The 22,361-nt window shown below is 49.9% G+C and overlaps 1 protein-coding gene across 6 annotated transcripts in view; it reads left to right on the top strand.

Annotated features, from left to right (window-relative positions):
* The window catches only part of SIL1 (SIL1 nucleotide exchange factor), a 305,088-nt gene extending 292,455 nt beyond the window's left edge, over window positions 1-12,633 (top strand). For all 6 annotated transcript variants that reach the window (XM_049708080.1, XM_049708077.1, XM_049708079.1 and 3 more), the window contains 3 exons: window positions 7,488-7,584; window positions 8,029-8,193; window positions 12,107-12,633. In XM_049708080.1, the coding sequence (XP_049564037.1) occupies window positions 7,488-7,584; window positions 8,029-8,193; window positions 12,107-12,463 (619 nt within the window). In that variant the 3' untranslated portion in view covers window positions 12,464-12,633. The remainder of the gene's footprint in view (window positions 1-7,487; window positions 7,585-8,028; window positions 8,194-12,106) is intronic.
* Window positions 12,634-22,361: the final 9,728 nt, after the last annotated feature.

Genomic DNA, 22,361 nt, shown 5'->3' on the forward strand with positions numbered 1-22,361 from the left:
CTAATGGGTGAAAGTTTGATGAGGAACAGGCTGTCTTCATATCTTAAAGAGTCTCCTCACAAAATATTTATCAATTCAAAAGGGACAAATAATATCTTTATAGTGGAGAAATCTGGCAGACACCACCATGATCAAGTAATCAAAGTTAACACAGCTACTTGTGAGCCTGAATGACATCATGTGCCTCCTGATATGATGCACCGAGAAAGACAAGACATTGCTTTTGTGGCATTCTTGCCAACCTACACTACCTCAGTCTAATCAGGAAAAAACATCAAGTTCAGGCTGAGGGACATTCTACAACTGGCCTGTACTCTTCAAAACTGTCAATGTAAAAAGAAACCAAAAAACAAAAACTGTCAATGTAGTCAAAGACAGGCTAAGGAAGGGTGTGTCAAGGTTAAAGGAGATTCAAAGACATGCTTCTCAATTCATCATGTAAGTCCTGGATTGGACCTTGGACCAAAATTATTTTTCTAAAAAGGATATTATTGGGACAGTTGGCAAAATCTGAATATCTATAGATCATGTATCAATGTTAATTTCCTGATTTTGATAACTGTACTGTGGTTATGTTCTTAGGAAATACACACTTGATACATTTACAGGTAAAGTGGCATCAGTTCTGCAACTTACTCTCAAATATTTCAGAAAAAATGTATAAACATACAGAGAGAAAATGAGAAAGCAAATGTAGTAAAATGTTAACAGGTGACTCTTGATAGGAGTCTTTTTTTATTTTGCAACTTTTCTGTAGGTTATTTTTCTGTATAATTCTCTGTAGTAGTTTTTAAGTGCCCAGTCTGAAATGATTTAAGGGAGGGGGGAAATGCCCAAGGTGATTATGATGCAGAGCTATGTTTGAGAGCTACCAGATGTCAAGAAGATTCTTCAGTGCCCCTTCCTCTGAGGCCCCTTTGTCTCTCCAGAGGTAGGAAGATTATCATTCTGTGTGTTTGTGTCTGGAAAGAGGTTCTAGAGATACTGTTGTGAGCTTTATCATTGTGGTAAACTGTGGGTGTCCCACATTTGCTTAAATGACTGGCATCTGGTTGGGGACTGTATTTGAATGGGTCCAGTGATTCTCCTTCTTTTCTCCAGTGTTCACATAGAACTTCTGAGGGGCCTAATGTGGTTCCCACCACAGTTAGGTGGTATGAAGCTCGTAACAGGCTGGATGTTTTGTTTCTCCTGGGGGCTTCACTTTCATGTGGAAGAGTTGTACTTGGCATTTATTTTTTTGGTGAACCTATTCTGTTTTTATTTAAGTTGGTAACTGTCCACATCTTGATTAACAGATGCTTAAACCTATTAATCCCTAGATGGCAGGCTACTGTAGATCCCTAATGAATCTATTTCAGGAGTACACATCCAGCAAGTCCTTGTGTTTCACAGGTGATGAAGGCCACACGCTAGGGCACAAACAAAATGAGGCCATCGGAGAAGGAATCTTTCTCTCTGGGCAAGAAGATGAGCATGCACAGTGTCACCAGTCAGGATCACAAATGATTAAGCCTGCGGTGTGCCCCCTTTCCCTACTGCACAGCATCTTCGCAGAGAGCATTTCAGAACAATGGTAGCTTTTTCTTCTTTTATGAAGACAGAAGAAATAATAATTGTCCTACTTAGAAATATTGCAGAGACTCATGAGAGGGCACATACCCCATGTGTCTCATGTCCCCAGTGTGCCGTGGACAAGCCTGATATCTAGGTTTGGACTGAAACTCCGGATGACGCAGGCTCTGCACCAGGGGTTTCACCTTAGTATTTCCTCAGCCCCCGTCGAACCAGTCAACCTAATCCTTATTTCCCGTCCTGAAACTCTGCCTTTTTGTTTTTCTCCTTTTCCACTGATTCAAACTCCCTTTTTAGCCCTTGTTGTTTTGATTCACCTGTGCACAGGATTTCTGTGCATTTCCTGTTTCTGTGCACACACCCTGGTGCCAGCAGTGCCTGCTTCATGGCCCTGTGCATTACAGAGGACCCCACACTGAAAAGGGCCTGTGTTTGATTTAATGCTCTGCCCTCACCATCTTGAAATTCCTAATAGCTTTAAGAACAACTAAATGTTCACATTTTCATGAACATTATGTAGTGAGTCCTGAGTGACAGGGAAGGAGGAGGGCAGCTTCTGAATCTGAAGTGGGCAGCATTCTCATGAGCCCCCTGGCCACCCTGAGATCAGCTCCACCACCTCCTCAATGCTCCCTAGACACTTGCTCAGCTTGGTTAGCTGAAATATGACCTCTGACCCTTGGCATATTGCCCACATCAGTCACCCTGACCCAGAGCGTTTGGTTTCTGCAAATGCAATCACTTCCATTTCTGCGTGCACCCCGCCCGCCCCCCGCCTTCAAGATTAACAGAGTAGCAGCTGCTGCCATCCCTCTGCACACAGACAGCTGACTCGCCTGCTGATTGTGAACATCCCAGTAATCCAAGTGCTAATGGTATTTATTCAGTCCAGCCAGCTTAGCCCTGAACAAGGTTTATTCTCATTTATCTCATTGGAGACGAGCTACGTCCTTAATATCCTTCTGTTGACTTTGAGCACACCAGCGCCACTGATGTCGCTGAGAGGCGTGCCAGGCCCCTGCCCTTCCAACTCACTCACATCCCCAGCTGTCAGGACACCCATCTTCCAGCCAGCAAGACACCCCTACCCCCACCCTCAGGCGTGGGCCACAGCTCCGGTCCTGAGTCTGTAGGCTAGGAGGGGGATGAGGCCAGCATACATGTGCCTGGGGCATCTGGGGTGAATAAAAGCAGTGTTCTCAAGGATATGGTCTGGCCTCTTTGTGTAGCAAACCCACTATAATTATAATCTTTCAGTCACAATGTATTGTCTAGCATTTTGGCACTCGTTAGCTATTCTATCTTTAACTCAAGGTAGTTTTAGCTCTGCCTCACAGGTGAAGAAACTGAAGTGAAGGGACTTGCCCAAGGTCATCAGCCATTGTTTACAGGATTCTCACCAAGAGTTCTCCAGACTTTCACCCTGGCACATTCTGTAGACCTCATTCTGAGCTATTTTGGGCATTTCTTCCCCCAAAACATAGCAGTGAGCATTCAGAGCCCAAGGCTGAGCTGCCTGGAGAGAGAGGGGTTCTGAGAGCATGTTGGTGTCTGCCCCTCTAGGGCAGATTGCTCAAGAAAAGCCCTTCTCTGCTGTCCCTGCCTGGGTGGACTGAGTGCCATTTGGAAATGCTAGCCTGGTTTTTCCTACCCTCCTGATGTGTTTTCTCAGCCTCTTTGGGTGGTGCTAAAAGGCTTTTTTCGGAAGGGTATTGTATGGAACCCCTGATGTGTCCGTGGAGCCACTGAAGCCCTGAAGCCTGGGGTAGAGCTCAGAGTTACGTGAGTTCCCTCATTTACGCCAGTCAGGGTGTGGGCCCAGGGCTGCTAAGGCTGCACTTGGCCCCACTCAGCCATAGGCCACATTTGGCCCATGGTCCTGCTCTACTTACCCAAGTTTTCAGGACTCTGCTGCAGGTGAAAAAGTAAATTCATTGCCTTATGAAAGTGATTTTCGCAAGTGGCAAAAGGCACCAGGCTTTCCCTTTTTCTCTCTGGTTTACTTCTCCTGTGTTTGAGTTCTATTCTTTCCTGCTCTAAATGGCTTCCCTCCATGGGGATGGTTTGGGTTGGGATGGGACCTGGCTGCTATTGGCATGGCTATAGGTGCTTCTGGCTTACAGCAACCTACCTACCTTGTGAAGAAGAGAACTTCTCTGTCCTGACTCCAGTGTAGAAGACTGAAAAGCTCTGATTGCCAGTCCTCGGCAACCAACGGAGGGCCTGGTGGGGGGCAGATATGATGAGCCAGTATTGGGCCATAAACCCTCCCTGCGGGGTTGGGGCCTGCCCCCTCAGGACCACAAGGAGTGGAAGAGGCAGCCATCAGTGGAAGGGAAGAAAGGGGTGTCAGTGCCTGGTGAGGAAGAAAGGATGCTGGGCAGATACCGACACACACCACGTAACAGTCGGCCTGACCTGGGAATCGTGAGCTATGCCTGGCTCAGAGTGTCCCTCCAGCTCATCTCCCACCCTGGGGTCACTGTCCTGAGGCAGGCCCTTCTCCTGGGCCCTCTCTTGTGTCTGTATGCCCTAGAAGTGCTTGTTTCCAACTCCCCATTTTGCCTTGCGTGTGTCGAGGAAGGAGAAGCAGGAGCAGGTTCCACTTGCTGGGCAGGGTATGGGTCCTGTGTCTCCTCATCCTCAGTCGCAGCCTGACCTGCCCTTGTGTCAGGAGTCAGCTGCACTCCTCAGCCCCGTTTTCTATGATTCTTCAGGGCAGCCTTCCACTGAATGGTCTGCTTGCCTCTCTGTACATGCTCATGCTGTTCCCTGAGCACATGCCTGTTGTCTGGTGCACAGGCTGTCTTCCTCACTTGTACTCCAGTCTTCTGCAGTCTCTCTTCTTCCAGGCAGCCCTCCTGGCTCTTCCAGACCAGACATTCTTTCTCTGAACCCCCACAGACCTTAGGTTCAGAGCCACCTGGTACAGCCTAAAAGTTACATAGCCGTTCATTTATTCACTCTGAAACCTGTAAGTAGAATACGGTGGTGTGGTGTCTCTCCTATGTGTGGAGCCTGGCTTGTTGAGTGTTGAGTGGCAGAGAACAGGCTGAGTGTCCCCAAGGATCTGTTCTGCACGTGGGGCTTCTCTGAGCAACTGCCTGGACAGTGCCTTGCCTCTAGATCTTTCCTAGGACAGTGCTTTCTGGCCCTTTCTAACTCACATTGGGGCTCTGATAGACAAAATGCTGGGGAAGCCATATATCTTCTTGGCTTTTGGCATCTTTTGTTTACTCCCATTGGCTTATTCTTTCTCTGGAGGATCCTAGGAATTTGCCTACACAGTATGTGCCCTCCCCTTTTGCCCCTGGTAGTTTGTTTTCTTGTTTGTGCTGTGGTTCCCTTTGGGGTTTGAGTCTTCTCTCCCCTTCTGCCAGGTGAAACCTGGGTGGGCAGAGTCCCAGTATTATTCATGTCTCTCCCCTCTCCCAATACTGCCCAAGTTAGTGACAGGGCTGCTACTCTGGGAGCTGCTTAGGCTGGGTCTCCTTGGAGGCCCCTCTGCTCCTGAGCTCTGAGCTTGTCTTTCGGGGTTAGCCAGGTGATTGTTTCTGGGTCTTGTTCTCAGCAGATCTGTAGACAAGGATGAAGCTTCACATGACGTCTTTGGAGGGCCTTGTCTGTGCCGCTCTGCAGGCCCACTGGGGATGGGGCTCCTAGGTGCTGTTTCCTGAGGCTGATGAGATGTTGGGCCTCACAGCCCCCCTTCCTTGGGAGACTGTGTTTGACGTTTGTGTGAATTTCTCAGCGTGGTCGACTTCTTTTCCTAGACCCTGCCTGTTGTGGGTGAGCGTTCCTCAGACACATGACGGCAGAGACAGCCCTGATTAACTCACGCTTTGACGAAGCAGCTGCCTTTCTCAAGTTGGGGGAGCAGGGGGCAGGGAAGAGGCTCAGCTCCATAATCCCTGCATTGGCGCCCACCTCCTATTTGGAGAGGAGCTGTCAGGCTTCTTCCCCAGGGACCCCAGTGCATCTCCAGGCTGCTCCTCAGACACAAGTGAAGTTGCAGTGGGAAAGGCCGGCACCCACCCTGCGCATCCTTTTGCAGAGAAGATGCAGAGGGATGCAGGCGCCTCCCATTTTACAGCAGGAAAACTGGCTCCATGTGCTAAGTCTGCTTCGAACCTTGAAGCTGGGGCCTGGTAGGAGTAGTGGGTGGACCATCAAGGACTCACTTGGGCCCCATTACCGTACCATCCAGCCAGCTTGTATGGGGTGCCTGCTGTGTGCCAGGCCCTCTCCTGTGAGCAGCAGTGTGCTCTCTCTCTTGTTACCTGCCTCCCCTTTTCTCTGGGTTTTGGATCAGGAATCGACTCTCTGATTTGTCTGTACTCTGCCTTACTCTCCAAGATGTTCTGAGGGCCCCCTGCTAAGATTGTGGGTTAGGAGAAACAGGTGCTTTTTGGGTCTCCAGGGTACTTTGTGGTGGCCATGCTAAGATAAGGCAGCCAGGGCCCAGAAGAGACTGGGTGCCCTCTGTGTGCTTGCTGTCTGGGTGAGGGTGACAGCCACTGTCTCACCTCTGGTCCAGCCTCTCCCCTTGCTGCTGGTCTCAGGCTTTTTACATGCCTGCCACCTTTCTTTTCTGAGGCCTCATACGCTGCCGATGAAGGAATCTTGACCTTCTTCGAAGGCCTAACTACACAGATCTCTGCGCTTGGCACTTGCTCCTTAATTCATCATCAGTTTGATCTTAGAAAGTAAGGGGTTCCCAGCCATGTCCCTGTCTGGCACCCTGCCCTAGAGGAGATCTCACCCTCCAGGACCCCCATCCTTTCATCCATGAGCGCTTTGCCTGAAATATTTGTTTAAAGCTCATCACTCTTTTTTTTTTTTTTTTTTTTTTTTTTGTGGTACACGGGCCACTCACTGCTGTGGCCTGTTCCGTTAAGGAGCACAGGCTCCGGACGCTCAGGCCCAGCGGGCATGGCTCACGGGCCCAGCTGCTCCGGTGCACGTGGGATCTTCCCGGACCGGGGCACGAACCCGTGTCCCCTGCATCGGCAGGCGGATTCTCAACCACTGCGCCACCAGGGAAGCCCCAAGCTCATCACTCTTTCTCTAGCCCAGAATGGGGACTGGCGTTCCAGAGGCAGCTCTGGGTTCTTTGTGTTTCAGTGTTGCCCGTTTGTTGGTTGATGCAGTCAGTCATGGTTGTACACATATGTTGCTTCATTCACTCCTTACTGTCCAGGGCCCTACGCCATGGCAGACCCTGTGCTGAGTGCTGAGATACGGGGACAATCATAGTAGCTGCTGTCACATAGTGGAGAGTCCAGCAGGGAGGCAGCTGGGTTAGGATCTACTCAGGGATGCAAAGGCTCCCTGGATGTTGTTCTTTCTGCCTGCCTCCCTCCCATAAGTGTTTACTCTATACTGTCTGTGTGCTCCACCCAGGAGGAGAGAGAGAGGAAGGGGTCCCTGGCCCTGGAGCTACACACCCTGAAGGGAACATCGTTAGTGATTCCCCCAGAGTGTGATGCACCTGGGATCATGGAAGGGGGAAGCACGTAAGGCTGGCTTGAGGAGCGTGGAGGAAGGCTTTCCATAGGAGGGACACTGAAGTAGCACCTTCAGCATCAGAGGGATCTTAAAATGGTAGTGGTGATTTCCATTCCCAGATCACCCCAGCCCATTGGCTGATAGGGAGTGGACACTGGCCTGGGGCCCTTGGCCCTGTTGTCTGTGCCATAGGCCATTGTACCCAGGTGGACCTACACCAGTTTGTTTTTGTTTCCCCAGATAAGTTCTAGCTTGTCCAGAGTGGGAACACCCCCTGTGCACCTTGTTCCTCCCCAGGGATGGCTGCTGTGGTGGTAGCCCTCTTACCTGGGTTGGGCCCAGGGGCGTGCCCCCAAGTTGGTGAGTAGGTGTAAAGTCCTGCTTTCCTGTGCTTCCCCCTCCAGCAACCCAAAGGTCCAGGTGGAGGCCATTGAGGGAGGAGCCTTGCAGAAGTTGCTGGTCGTTCTGGCCACAGAGCAGTCTCTCACTGCAAAGAAGAAGGTGCGTTTCTGCTGCCTTTTTCCCGCCCAGACCCCAGCACACCCGTGGAGCCTAAAAGACAAGGGTCCCTTTCCGGGTTGTACACGTCACCCTTGGGGGCCTGAGTGGCCATCCGCTGGGTGGCGTAGGGGGAGAGGTCCCCTTCACCTAAAGCAGCACAGCAGTATGTGAGGCGTCTGGAGGCCTGCTCCCACGGTGCAGTCTCAGGTTCAACACCCTGGTTTCCTGCCCTGGGCCTCCGTTTGTCCACTGGGTGGTGTTGAAGGTGTCTGATATCTCTCCTGGCTCTCACAGCCCTGGGTACTGGGGTGAGCTATACCCAAGGGTGGTGGTTGGGGCCGGGAAGAATGGGACCTGGGCTGGGGTAGCTGGGGCACCTCTGGGTGCTTGCCCCAAGGCCTAGTTTCTGTGGCCCCTCACCCATCTGGATCTGTGCCTCCCCAGGTTCTGTTTGCCCTGTGCTCCTTACTGCGACACTTCCCCTATGCCCAGCAGCAGTTCCTGAAGCTGGGGGGACTGCAGGTGCTGAGGAGTCTGGTCCAGGAGAAGGGCATGGAGGTGCTGGCCGTGCGCGTGGTCACTCTGCTCTACGACCTGGTCACTGAGAAGGTGAGTGCCCAGGCCTGTCCTGCCTCCCGTGCACTTTGCTTTGTGTTTTTTTCTGGCCATTTGACCCTCCCCACTCCCCATATCTTCCATCCATTCCCTACATCCTCATAGCTGAGTGTCCTGAGCAAACATGCCAGCCCTGAGCTGGGCTGACAGGAATGCTGTGGAGCCCAGGATTTCTGAGATGTCAGGGCAGATGTCCTGTGGGAAGTGACTGCTGAGCTAAAACCTGAGGGCTGGTGAGGAGTGGGAGGGGAGGAGGGGGCACTGGCAGTGGTCAGGGGTTAGCATGATGAAGGGTCAGTGTGACCAGAAGCCAGAAACAGCCAGGATCAGCCCTTCATGGAATAAAAGGTCATTTGGCTGAAACCTAGGGTGCGGGTGACCAGGAGCAGCTGTGTCTGGGAGCCATCACAGCAGCCAGGAGACTGAGGAGCCAGGGGCTGGAATGATGCTGAATCTTAAGATTCTAGAAACCTGGAGGTGCCTCCTCTGGGAGCTTTGGCTCTGGGCAGGGGCTCAGACTGGCTGCCACTGAAGGACCCAGGGACCCACGGGCTTGCCATCTGGGAGGAGACTTGGTCCCCAGCCCACTTTGGTGTTTTTGAGCCTGAGAAGTGTCTTAATTAAGGAGAGGGTAAAACCAGCCAGGGCTGATTCTTAATTCAGCTGCTGCAGAGCATTGGCAGGGTTTTCTCAGCTGCCTCTCTGGGGCCACACTCTCCCTACAGCCAACTGCGGATTAGTGGAGCAGGGCTGGGCAGCCGCTGGAAACCACTTCTGAATGTTGGAGGAAGAGGGGCCCAGCCCTTCCTCCCTGGCCCTCCCCTGCGCACCCCTCCCGCCAGGCCTCAGGCCAAGGATCAGGGTTGTCTGTTGCTGCTTTTCTCTCCACCTGTTGGCTTTTGTGTGTGTGCACTCACTCACTCTGTCTCTCTTGTCCTGTCTTGTCTTTCAGCCTCTCCCTCTCTCTCTCCCCCTCTCCCCCTTTCTCTTCCTCCACCCCTCTAAGCTGCAGAAACCCTGTTTCTCAGAACAGCAGGCAGCCATGTGGTCCTCACGTCCAATTAATAAGGCCAGGGCACAGCTGACATCCTGGGAGTGGGCCAGCAAGCCAGGGGAAGGACATGTACACAGGCTTGGCATTTCCCGGGAGAAACCTATCACTTTGCCCTTGTGACTTGGGTGTCTCTTTGCTGCCCCCAGCCCTGGCGTAGCGGGCACCGTCACTTTGCTTCATCCCTGGAGAGCTACCACTGGCAGTCTCACCAAGGCTGCCCTGGTGAGAGGCAGGCCCCTGAGTCAGCTGGCCCCGGAGCCGACCTTTGAGGCTTTGGGGTGCTGTGAAGATCAGGGAGGGAGTGGTGTCTCTCTGCAAACAGTATGGAGACAGCCATGCTCCTGCAGGTGGAGGACCGTGGAGGAGTTTCAGCCAGAGAGTGTTAGAACAGATGGCAGCCATACTTTACACTTGAGGCAGTCAGGGCTTCTTGTTCTTATGGTTTCTCAGAGAGAATAAAGAGCTAGTCAAACTAGCCAAACCCATCTGGGGATGGGTCCAGAGCTGCCTGAAGGTAGAGGTGTGACAGGTTGCCAACCGGGGGGTGCCATGCACCTTGAGGGCATCTTTGGTGTCGGGAGGTAGCAGCTGAAGGCAGAATTCCCATGAGAGAGTGGGACCACCTCTCAGATTGTTAGGGTCCTTGGCTCACCGGCTTACCCCTTCTGTGGTCTGCCAGACCCCAGGCATTTCTTCTTCTGTCCCTTGGCTCTTGGTGGGCCCTCCACTAAGAAACTATGCCCTGACATCTGGGCTCCTGCAGAGCTGGGATGTCCTCCTGTGGTCATGAGCCCACGTCCTCTCGTGCCTTCTTGGAGCTGAAGGGCCGCAGGGGTGACCTGCCCGCTGGTTCCTTCCACAGGTGTTGACTGGGTATCTGCCCTGCCAGTGCTGTGCCAGCCCCATGATCCCTGCCCTCCTGGTGCTTTCAGGCAGACATTTATCAGAGAATCTCCTCGAGCATGTAGGCCCTGGAGGCTTATGATCAGGGCCCTAACCTCTTCTGGGGAGTCAAAGGAGGTGCTGAGTGAGAAATGAGGGGTGAGTCAAGTTGACTGTGGAGTCAGTGTTGGGTGAGAGGGTGCCTGGAAGTGGGAGCTGCACGTACATAGATCCTGGGGGAGAGTTGGTGTGACGGGTGCCAGAGTGAGGGCATGTGTGGGGAGGAGCCCAAGTGCAGGCAGGGCCAGATCCTGAAGAGCCTCCAAGTCCCAGTGAAGGGAGTCAGTCTTTATCATCAGAAATGCCAAGTTGTGAAGGGTTTGGGGCTGTGTCATTGTCTGCTGTCAGAGGACTGGAGGATGCAGGCTGGGAGCGGGAGGCAGGAGACTGCAAAAGTGCAGTGAGGAGCAGCGCCCATGGGGCAGAGAGCTGGGAGGACTGGGATGTGTTTGGAGGTGGAGCTGGCAGGACTTGGGAGTAGGAAAGGACTTCTCCATCCCTCTCAGCCTTTTCTGTCCCAGGATGCTGACCCCCCTCCTCCCCTGCTTCCTCTGCCAGCTCCAACAAGCGCCACAGCCATCAGGTTCTCCACTGTGGCCCCTGATCTTTTTCTGGGCTTCCCTCTTGCCTTCCCTGTCATCTGCATGCCTCATCCTCCCCTGGAGTTAGGGCAGTGATTTCTTCTTTCTTCTTGCAAGTACATTTAGTACAACCAGTATGGGACATCTCTACCCATTGCCGACCCTTCATCTCTGCATAGCCTTCCTCTGACATTTGAAATAAGTTGGTAGACTCCTGGTGGCTTGCCGTGACCGTATAGTGATTAGTACTCTGCATTGTGAAATAAGTTGGTAACTTGTCGGGTTTCAGGTGTTCCCTCTGGCAACCTGGCAGGATCGGTTCCCACCATATTCTGATGGGGCTGGGTTTCTGCACTTACCAGACACAGGCCATGCATGTGACTTCCTGCCCAAACTTTCCTCAACTCCCGAGGCCCTCAGCATAATGGCCAGGGACTCCCAGGGCTCCGAGCATTCTGGGCCCCAGCCTGGCCCTCGTGCCCCATCGACCATAACAGCCTGCTGGTCTTCAAACATGAGGTGGGCCCAGGCCTATTGTTGCAACCCTCCTGTGTCTGTGGACTCTACACCCTTATCCCCTTGGTCAACTCCCACAAGCCCCTCAAGGCTCAGGGACTGGCCAGCCTCCTCTGTCGCCCGTGCCCTAACTCCTGTGAGGGAGTGGATCTGTAGTTGTGGTGATGGTGATGTGATGCTGCTGCTGGTACAGCTAACGTTTGTTGATGGCGAAGCTCACATTGTGGGTGTGCTCTCTGTGCTGGGCACTGGCTGCATGGTCACTGTCCCACTGAGTTCTCCCAACAGTCCTGAAGGGGTTACGTCCTCTCCTCCACATCAGAGATGATGGCATTGGGTCTTAGGGAGGCAAAGTGCTAGCCCAAGGTCATTCCGTCATTCAGCTGTCAGTGGTGGAGCAGGAATTTGAATCCAGACTGTCTGCCTCCACACCACCCTGCTGGATGAAATGTATCATGATATTTAGGACTTATTCAGTTAATTTTTAATCTCCTGATAGATCCTGAGCTCCTTGAGGGCAGGGTCCATGTCTCCATCTTGGTTTCTCCAGCACCTGGCACATTACACAGTTGTTTTTGATGAGTGGATGGATGGACAGATGGGTGGACATATGGATGGGCTGGAGAGCATGTGTGAAGCTATGAGTCCAGTTGGCCTTCTCCCATGAAGGGCCTTTGAGGCCCAAGGGGAAGGAGGAAGAGGGTGCAGACTCTTGGGTCAGCCATGTGCCTTCGAGTCTAAAAGGCAGGGCTGACTGCTCTCTGTGTGTTCTCTCCCCTTCCCACACCCTGGCCCCTGGCCGTGTGGATGGCAGATGTTTGCTGAGGAGGAGGCCGAGCTGATGCGGGAGACGTCCCCAGAGAAGCTGCAGCAGTACCGCCAGGTGCACCTCCTGCCAGGCCTTCAGGAACAGGGCTGGTGCGAGATCACTGCCCACCTCCTGGCACTGCCAGAGCACGATGCCCGCGAAAAGGTGCTACAAACGCTGGGTGCCCTCCTGGCCACCTGTCGGGACCGCTACCGTCAGGACCCGCAGCTCAACAGGACGCTGGTCATCCTCCAGGCTGAGTACCAGGCACTGGCTGCCCTGGAGCTCCAGGATGGCGAGGATGAGGGCTACTTCTGGGAACTCCTGGGCTCTATCAACAGCTTGCTGAAGGAGCTAAGATGAGGCTGCCCCTGCCACTGGGACTAGACCGGGATGCTGCTAGTGAGGCTGAGGGGCACCGGCTGGGGTGGGCTCTTCAGGGGATACCAGCTAGGAGGGAGGACTTCCCCACTGGGGCCTGGGCATCATCTGGGCAGTGCTGGCCTGGCCATTAAATGGAAGCATGAAGGCCATTGTCTGTCTGTTTACTGTGTGTCTGTGCAGACTGGGCACAGTGCTTTGGTGGTCTTTGGGTGATAGCGCCCTGAGGTCCCCTGGTGACGTGCTGGGTGGTCAGTCCAGGGCATCCAGTAACAGGCCCCATGGGAAGGGTCTGGGCCCAGGAGTTGGAAAACCCCAGTTGGGACCCAGCTCTTTACCAGCCAGTGAGTGGCTCTGTGACTTTGGGAAGTCATTTAACTTCCCTGAGGCTGTTTCCTCATCTGTCAAAGGGGAATGCTATTAAATGAGAGAAAACATACATAAAGCACTACACCAGTGCCTGGCACTCGTGCTTGCCACCTCCTCACCCAGCTATGTCGGGAGGTCTGGGTAATCATCTCACTGCCCCCTTCATCCTGTGCCTACATATTAGTTTCAAGGCCACTGGCACTGGCAGAAGCCTGAGGGCATCTCCACACGCAGGGATGCCGTGTCAGTCCAGGCAGCTGATGGGCGAGGCTGGAGCTTTTGGTGCTGGGGCCTGGGTGGTGGGACTGCGGTGGCTCCGTGCCCTCTGGAGGCCTTTGGGTGTAGGCCTAACTCTGGGAGAGGAGTAATCTCGATAAAGCTGGTAGTGGGAGCCCAGGCCTGCCAGGCCCACCTTACAGGGCAGAGGTGCTTCTCTGTGCCCTTGCCCCTCTTCTGTGTCCGTGGTGATCTGCACTGAGCTGGAGGAGGCGGCCTTGGAGGCAGGGGCAGCCGAGCCTGACAAGTCGCTGCTCCCACCCCAGAGAAGCTGGGAGCCTGCCGCAGGTTGCCATGGCAACCCCTGCTCTGGGCTTTCCTGATTTGGATTCTGGTGCGTTTGTTTTTCTGCCTTTCCCAATGCACCAGAGGCTCACTCCTGCTGCTCTGGCAGCCCCTCCCAGCCTCCATGTAGAAGTCTCCCCGTCCTGGCCTTGCATGTAGAAATCTCAGCTTCACTGAGCTGAGGAGAAACTGAGGCCCAGAGAAACCTGGGGCAAGTTGGTGGCTTCCTTCCCTGCAGTCTCTTTGCTCGGCCTCAGACCCTCCCCTGCCCACCTCATGCCACAACACACAGGAAGCCTGGGAGTGCTGCTGGCTGCAGAGAGCTCTCCCAGGAGGGTGGGAGGAAAGCAGGAGTCTGTTGAGCCAGGGTAGGATGCCTCAGGGCTCAGCCGTTGTGGGGATCAGACCCAAAGTCTATCAAGTGTTGGATACCTACTGACTCACTGCCTTTAAAACCTCTCAGTAGCCTTCGAAGTACATTTTACATATGAGGAAATCATGGCCAGAGAGGCTAAATGATCTGCCTGAGATCACACAGGTTGTGAGTGGCAGAGCTGGAGTTTGCTGGGCTGACCATGCTGTGGAAAACTTAAATGTTTGGCTCAGAAGAGTATCATTTTAATTTGACAGGCCGTGGTGGGAGGGCCAGGAGAGATGGCAGAGCAGGGCAGGGTACAGAAAGGAAGTGTTGGGACCTGGCTAAGGCCAAGGTCAAGAGTCACTTTAAAGAGGGTGTCAGGAGACTCTCAGGTGGATTTGAGAGAGGGGGAAGGTGAGACATAGGGGAATGGGGCTGCCCTGGCACATGGAGAGGGGGGAGCTTGGACTTGGGAATAAGTCTGGTCTGAGTCTCGGTCCTGGCAGAGGTGAGCACTGAGGCTGTAGGAGCAGGTGCACTATTGGGATGAGGGCTGACAGAAATGTGGGGAGCTGTGGAAGGAGGGCTTGTGAGGCCCCTGTGGTAGTATCAGGCTAGGACTGAGGATCCCCAGAGCCACTGAAGCTTCTGTAACCACCAGGGTCTGATCTGGGATATGGGAAGGGGTTCCCACGGAAGGAGTGACACTAGTAGAGGCCTAATTGAGGACCCCGGTATCTCTTCTGCCCTCAGGTATGCTGCATAAAATAGCATACCTGTAAAGCAGAAAGGAGATTTTGGGCCATGAACTCTTGGGGAGAGGGGACCCTGGGGCCGAGAAAAGAGCATATGGGAGGTGAGAGAGGGGAGCCAGACCAGTGCCAGGCTGCCACAGCCGGGTGATGGGACCATTTCTCCCTTCTTCTCCACTTCACATACACACAGACAAGGCATCAGGGCGGGTGAAGCTTGGTCTGCAGTCTGTCTTCTCAGTGGCCTCATCTGGGTTCATCATGGGCCTCTGACTTCTTGGTCCTGGACCCTGAAGCAGACCTTCCAGAGACACAGGCAGCAGTGTGACCCAGGGCTCAGGCTCAGGCTGCATGGGTGTGGATTCTGGTTCTGCCACCCAGTTCATCAGTGATGGTTGTCTGCAGGTCTAGGAGGAGCCCTTTTCTGCCTTCCCTTTGGGTGCCATCCTGGGAACAGTGCCCAGGGAGTGTGACCTGGGCTTGAAGTTAGGCAGAAAGTGGTAATGGCGGGCGGGCATAGTGACCAGACTTGGGGTGATTCAGCTTCCTGCCAGGGCCTGGAAGCCGTTTATTTCTTCTCCCACCCCTGTCACGTGGTGGGGCCCCAAGGCTCTTGGCCTTCTGGAAAGGACTGGACTGAGAGCTCTGACTGGCTGACACCCTGTAGTCCCTGGATGATTGCTGGTTCCCTGCTCCTCAGCTGGGCTGAACCAGGCCCTCTGTGCAGGAGGCTGACAGGGGTGGGGAGTAGGGTGGGGGGCCTAGGTCCTCTCCCCATCCCTCAGCAGGCTTGGTCTTTATTAATCCACTTGTTCATTCATTCTTTCATTCAAATTGTATTTGTTGAGCACTTACTCTGTGTTGGGCCCCCCTGGCCTGAGATTAGTAAATCACAGGCCCTGCCACCAGGGAGCTCACAGTCCGGTGGGGAAGCAGTTGAGCGTGACATATACTGTGGTAGGGGAAGCCTTGGTCAGTTGGAGCTGAGGAGACCCCTCACCTAGTTGAAGAGGTCAAGGAAGGCCTCCCAGAGCCAGTGGTAGCCAAGCTGTAGCCTGAAGGACATTTGAAGAGCAAGCCAAGTGGAGTGGGGAAAGGGTTTCCAGCCTGAAGATAGAAGAAGGCCTGAGGTTGAGAGAGAGTGGTCTCTTTGAGGAACCCAGAAGTTCACCATAGGTGGAGGAAGTGCCAGGGGTGAAGGGTCAGGTGGCCAAGGTGGAGCCACAGAAGTCAAGGGGACCATATTCTCCAGCAGCCTACCAGCCTTGCCAGGGAGTGCACCCTCGTCCCGATACAGCAGGGAGCAAGGGGTGAGTTTTAAGCATTCTCCTGACTGCTGCTCAATTCATTTATTCAGTCCTTCATTCACAAACAAATCTGATTTAGGACTACTAGGACCCAGGTGCTGTTCTAGGGCATGAAGTGGTAAGTGGAACAGTAGAGGTGTGTGTGGGGTAGACCCTGACTAATAAGTATGTAATATGATGTCCGACAGTGAGTGCTGAAAGCTATGAAGAAAAATAAAGCCTGAAATGGGGTTAAAGAGTGTCAGGGAAGGCCTCTCTGAGGAGGTGCTGTGTGAACAGAAGGAAGCGGGGCAGTGAGCCCTGTGGGGATCTGGGGAAGTGCTTTGTAGACCAAGGGAATATCAGAGGCAGGAACATGGCTGGGTGTTGGAAGAAAAGCAAGAGTCAGTGGAAGGGAGAATAGTAAGCAACATGGGGAGGGCAGATCCTGGCTGCTCTGGTAAGGACTTGAGCTTCTTTGCGATGGGAGCCATTGGAAAGTTGTGAGCAGAGGAGAGACCCGACGTGACTGACATTTTAGCAGGATCACTCATGTTGCTGTGGTGAGAATAGATGACATGGGCAGGAACGAAGCAGGAGGCCCATGCGGGGTGTGATGTAGAATCTAGGTGAGAGCTGATACGGTGTGAACCAGGGTGACGATAGAGAAGGTGGTGTGAAGTGGTCAGACTCCAGATGTGTTTTAAAGGTCAAGCTGAGAGGACTTGCTGACTGACTACATGTGGTGTGTGAGGAAAGAAGAGTCAAGGATGAAGCCCTACCCGGGGACTTGAGCAAACTGGTGTGTGGAGATGCTGTTTACAAAGTGGGAGGATAGAAGAGTAGGGGAAAAAAGATTGGGGCCTTGTGGTGGGTGTTGTTTTGACATGTTTGTATTGAGATATTGATTGGACATTCCAGTGGGGATGCTGAATAGGCAGCTGGAGAGAGTCTGGAGCTGAGGGAAGAGGCCACCTGTGAAGAGAGAAACTCAGAAGCAGTGTGTGATGGAGCCAGCTCATAGCAGTGTGTGAGGCGTGTGGATATGAGAAACATTGTGAGCTGGTTGTGGAACACAGCCATTGTTAAAAATCAAATTGGGGGGCTTCCCTGGTGGCGCAGTGGTTGAGAGTACGCCTGCCGATGCAGGGGGCGTGGGTTTGTGCCCCGGTCCGGGAGGATCCTGCGTGCCGCGGAGCGGCTGGGCCCGTGAGCCGTGGCCGCTGAGCCTGCGCGTCCGGAGCCTGTGCTCTGCAGTGGGAGAGGCCACAGCAGTGAGAGGCCCGCGTACCGCAAAAAAAAAAAAAAAAAAAAAATCAAATTGGGGACTTCCCTGGCAGTCCAGTGGTTGAGACTTTGCCTTCCATTGCAGGGGGTGCGGGTTCGATCCCTGGTTGGGGAGCTAAACTCCCACATGCCTCGCGGCCGAAAAACCAAAACATAAAACAGAGGCAATACTGTAACAAATTCAATAAAGACTTTAAAAATGGTCCACATCAAAAAAATCTTTAAAAAAATCAAATTGTATATACTTAAAATTAAATATTAAAAGAACAAAGGTAATTTTTAAAAACTAGTAAAAGAGCAAATTAAACCCAAAGAAAGCAGAAGAAAAGAAAATAATAAAGATAAAAGCAGAAACCAATAAAGTTGAAGACAGAAAAACTAAAGAAAATCAGTGAAATGAAAAGATGGTTCTTTGAAAAAGAATCCAATCAAAAAATGGGCAGAGGACCTAAATAGACATTTCTCCAAAGAAGACACACAGATGGCCAAGAGGCACATGAAAAGATGTTCAGCATTGGTAATTATTAGAGAAATGTAAATCAAAACTACAATGAGATATCACCTCACACCTGTCTGAATGTCTGTCATCAAAAAACCCACAAACAGGGACTTCGCTGATGGTCCAGTGGTTAAGACTTCACACTCCCAATGCAGGGGGCCCGGGTTCAATCCCCGGTAGGGGAACTACATGCTGCAACTAAGAGCCCACATGCTGCAATGAAGATCCCATGTGCCACAACTAAGACCCGGCACAGCCAAATAAATGTATATATTTTAAAAATCCACAAATGATAAATGCTGGAGAGGGTGTGGTGAAAGGGAACCCTCCTACACTGTTGATGGGAATGTAAATTGATACAACCACTGTGGAGAACAGTATGGAGGTTCCTTAAAAAACTAAAAATAGAACTACCATATGATCCAGCAATCCCACTCCTGGGTGTATATCTGGAGAAAAACATGGTCCGAAAGGATACATGCACCCCAGTGTTCATTGCAGCACTGTTTACAGTAGCCAAGACATGGAAGCAACCTAAATGTCCATTGACAGAGGAATGGATAAAGAAGATGTGGTACATATATACAATGGAATATTACTCAGCCATTAAAAAAAGAACAAAATAATGCTATTTGCAGCAACATGGATGGACCGATGGACCTAGAGATTGTCATACTGAGTGACGTAAGTCAGACAAAGAGGAATATTGTATATCACTTATATGCAGAATCTAAAAAAAAAATGATACAAATGAACTTATTTACAAAACCCAAACAAACTAACAGACTTAGAGAATGAACTTATGGTTACTGGGGGTGGTGGGGGGGAAGGGTTGGGCGGGGAGGGATAGTTAGGGAGTTTGGGATTGACTTGTACATGCTGCTATATTTAAAATGGATAACCAACAAGGACCTACTGTATTAGCACAGGAAACTCTGCTCAATATTATGTAACAACTTAAATGGTAAAAGAATTTGAAAAAGAATAGATACATGTATATGTATAACTGAATCACTTTGCTGTACACCTGACACTAACAACATTGTTAATCAACTATACTCCAATATAAAATTAAAAGTAAAAGAGAAAAAAAAAAGAAAAGCACTTATTAGCCCAGCCGCTGAGGGGGCTTTCTGGGGGCTTATTGGTAAGAACATGAGGAGAAGCAACTGTCAGTCCGGGTAAAAGCTACCCTTTGCTAATACCTCTTGCCTTGGTAAAGGCGACACCTTTCTTAGGTGGTGGTTGGAACAGCAGCCAGAGGAGATCAGCCTGCCCGTGGGCACCTGCACCACTGTTCCCTAGCAACGTGCTCTAGCGGCGATGGACTTTTATGCTGGCAGATGGAAGTCAGATCTTGGTTGGCAAAGCCTTCTCTCCGGAGAAGCTAAAACTCATAGAAAAGGTACATCTTAACTAAGGTGTAGTTGGACTTTATTCCTTTTATCTCACCTTGCCTGGTACAATAGGGTAATTAATCTATCATTTGTTCTGAGTATGTTTAATTTCTTTATTGGTTTATTAAGAGACATCCTGTATTCTCTTGGCTAGTGATATTATTATAATTCCCACAGTGAATCTGTGTTAAATAAATTGCAAAGACAAAAAAAAAAAAGAATTACAGATCAGCATCCCTCATAAGTGATGAGGTTGGGGGTCTTGGGGAGGGGAGATCTTGGAGGCTGTGGTAAGTACTTCAGATTTTTCCGCAGTCCCTAGTAAAATCTTCAGTGCGAGCTCCTCGACAGAATATTAGCAAATTGAATGTAGCAGTATATAAAAAGATACATCATCACCAAGTGGCTGTTTATCCTGGGAATACAAGACTAGTTCAACTCAAATCACCACATAAATAGACTAAAGAAGAAAAAGCCACATGATCATCCCAGTAGATGCAGAAAGAACATTTGACAAAATTCAGTATCCATTCTTAATAAAAACTCTCAGCAAATCAGGAACTAAGGGAACTTCCTTAACCTGATGAAGGGAAACCACATAAAAACCTACAGCAAACCTCAAACTTAATAGTCAAAGACTGACTTCTTTTTTTCGAAGATTGGGAACAAAGCAAGAATGCCGGCTCTCACCTCTCCTTTTCAATATCGTACAGGAAATCCTGGGCAGTGCGGTAAGGCAAGAAAATGAAATAAAAGGCATACTGAATGAAAAAGAAGAAATAAAACTGTCTCTATTCATAGATGACACAATTGTCAGTGTAAAAAAATCCCATGGAATGTACAAAAAACTCTCCTAGAAATAGCAATACGTTTAACAGGCTCCTGAGGTCAACATACAAAAATCAACTGTATTTCTATATACAACTGGGAATTGAATTTAAAAAACAAACATTTACAATAGCAGTGAAACAAATGAAATATGTATAAATCTAGCAAAGTAATATGCAGGGTTTTTATGCTGAAAACTACAAAACACTGATGAAAAAAAGTTAAAAAATCTAAATAGAGAGACACACTGTGTTCATGGGTTGGAAGACTTAATATTGTCAAGTCCACCACCTAAATTGACCTATAGATTCATTGCAGTCCCAAGTAGGAATTTCTTAGATATCAAGAGTCTGATTTGAATATACAGAAATGCAAAGAAATTGGAATCGCTAAAACAACCTTGAAAAAGAGGAATACAGGACTTCCCTGTTGGCGCAGTAGATAAGAATACGCCTGCCAATGCAGGGGACACGGCTTCAAGCCCTGGTCCAGGAAGATCCCACATGCCGCGGAGCAGCTAAGCTCATGTGCCACAACTACTGAGCCTGCGCTCTAGAGCCTGCACGCCACAACTACTGAGCCCACGTGCCACAACTACTGAAGCCCGCATGCCTAGAGCCCGTGCTCCACAACAAGAGAAGCCACCGCAAGGAGAAGCCCACACACTGCAACAAAGAATAGCCCCCACTCGCCACAACTAGAGAAAGCCTGTGCACAGCAATGAAGACCCAATGCAGCCAAAAATAAAATTAAAAATTAAAACTTCTTTTAAAAAAAGAGGAATACATTTGGAGGACTCATACTAGTTGGTCCTAAGACTTACTACAAAGCTATAGTAATCAAGACAGTGTGGCATTGGTCAAAGAATAGACACATAAATCAATAAATCACAACAGAGTTCAGAAATAGACCCACACAAATATAGTTAATTGAGTTGACAGAGTGCAGAGACACTTCAGTGGAGAAAGATTCATCTTCAATAAATGATGTAGCAACAACTGGACAGCCATGTTTTAGGAAATGAACCTTGACCTATACCTGTCATCTTATACAAAATTTAACTCAAAACCAAACATAGACCTAAATGAAAAATTATAAAACTTTTAGAAGAAAACAGGAAATAAATCTTTGTGACCTTGTGTTAGGCAGAGTTCTTAGCTACAACACCAGAAGCACAATTCATAAAGTTAAAAATTGATAAATTGAACAACATCAGAATTAGAAACTTGATCTGTGGAATTAAGAAAATAAAAAGACAAGCCAAAAACAGGGAGAAAATACTTGCAAATTATATATCTGACAAAGGTTTATATCCAGAATATATAAAGAATCCTCAAAACAAGAAAATAGTCAACTCAGTTTAAAAAAATAAAGATTTGAAAAGACATTTCACCAAAGTAGATATACAAATGACAGATAAGCAAATGAAAAGACGCTCAGTGTCATTAGTTGTTAGGGAAATGCACATTAAAACCACAACGAGACATGGATAGACACCTATTAAAGCGGCTTAAAAAAAAAACCCTGAACACAGCCTGACAATACCACATGCTGGTGAGGATGCAGAGCAACTGGAATGCTCATATGTTATGGTGGGAACACAGATGATGTGTTTCTAAAGAAGAAAAAGCCACATGATCATCCCAATAGATGCAGAAAGAATATTTGACAAAATTCAATATCCATTCCTAATAAAAACTCTCAGCAAATTAGGAACAGAAGGGAACTTCCTTAACCTGATGAAGGGAAACCACATAGAAACCTACAGCAGACCTCAAACTCAATAGTCAAAGACTGACTTCTTTTTTTCTAAGATTGGGAACAAAGCAAGAACGCTGGCCACTATGGAAAACAGTTTGGTAGTTTCTTATAAAGTTCAGCATGTTCTTATCATACAGAATCCCAGTCTCACTCCTAGGTATTTACCCAAGATAAATAAAAATCTTTGTTTATACAAAAACTTGTACATGAATATTTATATCAACTTTATTTGTAACAAAACAAAACTAGAAACAATTAAAATGTTCCTCATCTGGGGATGGATGGACCAATGTGGTAATCCATGCACTGCTTCTGCTCCACAGTGGGAAGGAATGGACTGCTGATGCCCACAGCAAACACATGGGTCTCAGATGCATGCTGCTGATTGAAAGAAGCCAGACTCAAAAGGCTGCAAACCTTTTGCTTTATTTATGTGACAGTCTGGAAAAGACAGAACTATAGGGAAAGCGTTTTGTCAGGACTTAGGGGACATTTCCACGACATTGGGGTAGCACAGGGGAATCTTGGGGAGGGCATTGGAACTGATTTGTATCTTGGTTGTGGTGGTGGTTACACAACTCTACGCATGTGTCAAAACTCAGAATTGTGAACCAAAAAGAGTGAATCTTAATCCGTGTAAATTTATAGCTGAAAAATTTTAAGGTAAAAAATATTCAGAACATATCCTTTCCTAACGTTTGACTGTTATCTCTGCTCCTGAGATTACTTCCGTCTATTGCATCTAGTGGTGGAAACGCTTCTCTTCCTGCGCTTCTGTGCTT

The sequence above is a fragment of the Orcinus orca genome, chromosome 3, assembly GCF_937001465.1.
Source record: "Orcinus orca chromosome 3, mOrcOrc1.1, whole genome shotgun sequence".
Classification (NCBI taxonomy): domain Eukaryota; kingdom Metazoa; phylum Chordata; class Mammalia; order Artiodactyla; family Delphinidae; genus Orcinus; species Orcinus orca.